Source organism: Schistosoma mansoni (genome assembly GCF_000237925.1).
Source record: "Schistosoma mansoni, WGS project CABG00000000 data, supercontig 0163, strain Puerto Rico, whole genome shotgun sequence".
Taxonomy (NCBI): Eukaryota; Metazoa; Platyhelminthes; class Trematoda; order Strigeidida; family Schistosomatidae; genus Schistosoma; species Schistosoma mansoni.
In genome coordinates, this window is record NW_017386052.1 from 257,218 (window position 1) to 263,217 (window position 6,000).

At 36.1% G+C, this 6,000-nt stretch overlaps 1 protein-coding gene across 1 annotated transcript in view; it reads right to left on the reverse strand.

Moving 5' to 3' along the window:
- The window catches only part of Smp_138040 (hypothetical protein), a 47,163-nt gene extending 43,108 nt beyond the window's left edge, over positions 1-4,055 (reverse strand). The window contains exons 1-5 of the mRNA XM_018797709.1: positions 3,959-4,055; positions 3,836-3,927; positions 3,710-3,804; positions 3,569-3,668; positions 262-295 (exon numbers count right to left, since the gene is read on the reverse strand). Coding sequence (XP_018646763.1) covers positions 262-295; positions 3,569-3,640 — 106 coding nt within the window. The 5' untranslated portion in view covers positions 3,641-3,668; positions 3,710-3,804; positions 3,836-3,927; positions 3,959-4,055. The remainder of the gene's footprint in view (positions 1-261; positions 296-3,568; positions 3,669-3,709; positions 3,805-3,835; positions 3,928-3,958) is intronic.
- Positions 4,056-6,000: the final 1,945 nt, after the last annotated feature.

A 6,000-nucleotide genomic window follows, 5' to 3' on the forward strand; every position in this document is an offset into this window, starting at 1 on the left:
TCTAAGTAAATCAAACAATCAAAACCAAAGCACTGGCAAGCACCGTAATTCTTGACTGACTTACATCCATCCACGCAGGATAATGCTTAGGTATGTATTTGGAAAGCACATGATTTATGCAGATTATATGGCATGGTCTACAAGCACAAACAAAGTGATAGGTGCTCAATAAGATAGCCCAAAGTGGCGAAAATTGAGTATTTTGGGCGATTTATCAATTATCTCAAGATTATCTTACTAATTAAGACGACAGTAACTTACCTAGATAATCCAGACTTCTTTTTTCATTTAATCTCTGTTTTTAAACAAAAAATAGTATTGTCAATCAGTAAAAATCAAAATTTACATATGATTCTGAATTGAATAAGTTCATAGTTAATTATTTATTCATATTTACTTCGATTACTGACACATATGTATATATAAGTACAGTTTAGTTTATTTATCTACAAGCTATTCATTTTAAGTGAGGGCCAACTAATACTATGTGTGTATTATTGTACTATACTCATTTTAAGGGTCTAACTTTCATATCAGCACACACAACCTGTTAAGTGTATCTTCATGAGATTAGCATAACGAAATACCTAGTCTGTAGAATGAAATACACCAATAGTACAAAGTAAAGATTGAATCCTGGTGATCCAGATATGTAGCGCTAGCTGACTAGAACAAAATTATTTTAAAAAAATTATGGTCGTTTGTTCAGGGTTAACCTAATCGTCAGGATTTTCACACCATTTCAGATTAGAGGATGACATTTTGCGTACAGTTAGAATTTAGACGGTAGTCCGAGTAGATTGATGATACGTTGTATCAAAGTCAACTTTCGCAAATCAAGAAAACGTTATAGATCAAAAAGCTAACGAAAACAGTGTGGGTTGTTATCTGTGACCAAAAAATATATGTTTAGACATAAAAACATAGGTGAACGACTTCTATTCATATTATCCTTCAACAGGGAGCTTTTGATCCGAAATTTAACTCACATCGGAAGTCCCAATACGTAGTTTTATTTGGACAGCTTGGAAGCATCTAGACGATTTGAACTTAGCAGATCACTTACTTCTCTCCCACAAACACTAACAGATACAGGTCAGAACAACCAGTGTAGCAGAAGCCTCTGCATCAGTAGACCTCAACACACACAAGGTGAAAAGCAACATCTTCAAATACAACACAGAGAACACCAACCTAGTCATACTTGATAGAGAAATTCTGGAAGAGGTGGAACTTCTCACGTACCTAGACAGTATCATCGATGACAAGGATGATCGGATGCAGACGTAAAGGCAAGGATTGGCAAAACAAGGTCAACATTCCTACAGCTGAAGGACATATGGAACTCAAAGCGACTGTCAACCAATATCAAAGTCACAATCTTCTGTACGAATATCAAGATAGTTCCACTGTACTAAGCTGAAACTTGGAGGAAATCATCAAACTGCATCACGAAGCGAGCCCTAACTTGGAATTCGGAAGTAAAGCGGAAAAGGGGAAGGCCAAAAAACACAATACGCTGGGAAATAGAAGCAGATATGAAAAGGATGAATAGCAACTGGAAATAAGTGGAAGTGTTGTCCAGGATAAAGTTGGATGGACAATGCTGGTGAGGGGCCTATGCTCCTCGACGAGGAGTAATAGGCGTAAGTAAGTAACGTAGCCTTATTAGTATGAGTAATTGTAAGACAGTAAATATTACACAATAGCAATAGTGTGCCAACCAACTCAATGTACTTACTCATAAGTTTGACTCATTTACCAAAAATACATTTATATGACTGGTCAATAATTTCATGAATCTTATGAAGGTAGTGAAAAGCAATTAAGAACTCAGACCACTCTTCATAGATATGGGTGTAGTAGAAGTAAAAATTGACCTACGTGATCAAAACGACTGGTTTCGAAATAATCTGGAATGAACATCACAGACGCAGCATATTAATTTGAGAATTACTCGAAACTAACCATAGAAGACCACGTTAGCTAGCATGGCTTGTCATCATGTATCAATTTTGATCACATTATGGTATTCAGTGCATACACGTTAAGTGAACTTGACCGTTTACTCATTTTGGAATGTGATGTCTAACTCAGTATGTGGATATCAAGTGCATCAGTACAAATCTATTGTTCAACTTATGCTCATTTGTGTGACAAATTCGGATACTTTACGTGTGGATCTTCCCAATATTCGTCTAATTGCTTGGCAGTTTATCTGTCCATCTATTAGTAATATTCTACTACTATATTGATGTGTAAATACTCAAGACACACTGACTAATTGACACTCGGGACAGTTTTAACCCATTTAAATACAATACCGATTAGATCAGTCATCTAATGCAGTCCTGGATTCTCTTTACCACAGTACAAATGTTGGTGATTCAAAGTGTCCGTGTCGATAAAAGGTTAATTCAATTACAATTATATATATATATATATATATATATATATATATATTCAAGAACATTAATATTCCATTTTTTACTTAATTTGTTTATTCTTGGTCATCGACTATAAAGGTAATAAATATAACACAGAGATTAGCTGTAGATTTAATTCAACATATACTGTTTTGTAATAAAATGTACCCTTCTACCTATCTATTTGAAAATTCTTCAGAACTCATACAAACACTTGTCTGAGTCGCAGAAATCAATAAGTTACACATCTCTGCCGAACAAAGCAAAATGTCTGTTGAAGCCAGAGGTGAAACTAAAATTATACGAGATTATCGGCGACAGTCAATAGTTCATCTACAATGGGGAAGTGACTTAATGGTTAAGACAATCAACTTTCAGCCACTAAGTCCCAGGACTGGACCCTGCCCTGCCTACTCCAGTTTGGACAAGTGAGCAACACTAGCTCTCACATTTAGAGTTTGGTTTATACTTAAATACCTAGTTAATGAGTTATGTAAGAGATTAATTTACTTAGAAATATGTACTTAATTCAGAAATCAATCAACAGTTGATCTATATTGTATAAAATAGGCTTGTCAATAAATATGTTCTATTCTACTGTTAATTGAAACCGTGTACCCTAACTTTTCGACTTGTATTTTCATAGTTGAAATCATGAGTCAATTGAAACTAGACCGCCATGGAAAACCTGGAAGCACTGGAAGGCCGTTTCGTCCTATTGTGGGACTCCTCAGCAGTGCGCATCCACGACCCTGCCTCGCGAGATTCGAACCCAGGACCTACAAGTCTCGCGCCAGAGCACTTGTCTATCAACAGAATGATATATATAAAGTAATAAGATTAGACAAACTCATCGTCATGTGCAATATTTCGTCTTATTATTTCGCTTGAAGTTAACAGGAATGTTCTGATGGATTTATCATTTTTGCCGAAATTTTCACATTATTCGCTAATCAAGACGTGAATTTTTTCAAAATCATTACTCAATATTAATTCACATGGTATCTTAAACGACCTATTGCACACTACTAAGTGGATTTAAACTTAAAGGCGCACCATAATTCCATAGGGAGTAAACTATTCAGACTGAAAAAGCGAGATAATCTTTAGTATATTCATCTTCAGAATAATGATAAACTAACTTTTGAAGTCAGGATTTCCTGTTCCAGTGATTTGGACAAGTGTTGATCTGTAAAATTTGGTCGGCACTCCATAGTATGTCCTACTGCCTGTGACTTGCAACTTAAATTTCACAAGTGATAAGATGTTGAGAAAAAAAATACTTTTTAGACGCTTTGTAAACAGCAGTCAGCCAGTTTTGAAAAGTTTTCTCTGCTTCTGGTCTAAGATAATATGTAGCTCCAGAGTATTCTGTGATCTGAAACAATTAATAGAAAACACCACCTTACTGTTATCCAGGGAGTATCATCTTCTTGATATGATACGGAAACACCAGAATGATTGAGGAAAATTTTAAGGCAGTTCTTACGGTTTAGATGATCTACAAATATAAAAGAACCTTCTGCATTTACTCGGAAAGACAAAAAGACTATCATGCTTAATATATGCCCATCTTTTTGAGACATGACACTTGTCATTGCTTCGTACTAAATGCAGGATGAACCCATGAATCATAACAAAGTCCATGAATTAGATTGTTGAAGGGCGCACAGCTTACATCTGTCATCTGACCTTCACATCCAACAATAAATGAGGTACTCAAACAAAGAAAAATTCCGAAATCTTGGTTGACAGGCTTTATAAGTAAGATATCTCTTTACAGGGTTCCCAATGTTGAGAAACAGTTCTGAATCTCTAAAAGCATTCAATTGAACAATCCGGTTATTCGATACAAATAGTCCAATTGAATCAAAACTTATGACCTCCTGTAGCGGCAAATAACTCGTCAAAATCAATAGCTCTTTTTAATGAGCTCACCTGGCTGAAGGCGCCCAGTCATGCATCTACACCAGATCACGAGCGGGAACGCCGTGCTCAGCGTCCCCTACTGTGGCTAGACAGCCTAGATCAGTCGATTCTCGATAAATTCATAGTCTGTCAAATATGTCTTTGAACCTCCTCACTTCTGGCTTTCAATTTCAATAGGTGGATACGATTCATATTAAAAGGTGTTACAGGTTAAAGCGTTGTCAAACTCCAAATATCTGTGGCATCTTCACTCCTTTTGATGAGCAGTTCATTCTTTGGGTTTTCCGCCTCAGTAATAAGATTTTATTCTTGATTATGGGAAGGTACAAGTCTTTTTGCATTCCTTTTGAAAGGCAGAGATCAGTTAGTCAATAATCGAAACAAATGAAATGAGGTACCTATGATACTGGAAGAAGTATAGTAAATAAAGGAAATTCTTATGAAGCAGTGTATATAAGGGGTTGTGACTGTCGAATATGACACGTAATTTTCCCCAACAGAGTTTCAAGTAAATACTGAAAATAGTTTCAAATAGTCCTGGGGTAAGGAACGAAGACTTGATGAAGATAATCACTTTATTGTTTAATGCAAAATTACAGAATATGTTCATAAAATATGATGACCATACATCAAATATTCCACTCGCATGAGCCTGTAGTGACTTACTTTTATGTTGAGAACGTGACTGGTATGGTGGGAATAATTATTATTACAACCAATTGTACCAGCGATTGTTTTACTGTACCTGTTTGTTTAACTGTACTAAAGACACTTTTCTTTCTGTTGCCTGTAACCTTACACGAACTCGTTTACGCTCGGTAGTTCCGCCCGTAAACTTCGACACGTCTCGGTTTTCTCACAATACCATGATATCGCCAACAAATATATATTATTACAGCCATTAACAGCCTTCTGGTTTTTGGCCTACTGAGGGATCCACGTCGATACCTGGCACGTAATCTTCATGTAGTGGTGATCATAGTCAATCGCTGCTCGGCGCCATCTACAAGCCAATGGCTGTGTTCGTTTTTATGGTGTTAAGTGCAAACTGAAGTCATCCTGAAAGTATGGGTTCACTCTAGATGTCCTCATAATGGTAAGGGATAGATTACTTTTGTTCTAGTTGTTTAATTTACTCACACTTATTGAGGAGTCGAAATACCAGTAAGACATATGGTCTACATCCTAAACGCAAGGTCTTCTACGTATAACAAAATTCGACAGTCGAGGTTACTTGATGAGTGATTAGCAAACAATAAGGAAGGTAAAATTCCATGAACTGAAGTTTATACGCTCCATATGTCTTCAGAGGCTAATCGTATAATATAGAGAGACAATGGTATGTTGTCCATCCCTTGAGAAACTTTTAAGGAATTTCAGTAGATATCTTTTTTTACCTTATGGTTTAAATTCCACTCACAGCACACTACGATCAACCTCTCGAGATGTAACACACGCATTTTTCAACTGTTACGTGGGAATAAAGTATCGAATACTTTTTGTCCATTTAGAGGTCGAATACGCTATGGTAAAGAAGGATAATGGATATTTTTGTATATAATACGGCTGAGCACCAATGATCTTGAATTCATGAATTTGATATCCACACACCAAGTCAGATATTGTATTCAGAAATGACTAACAG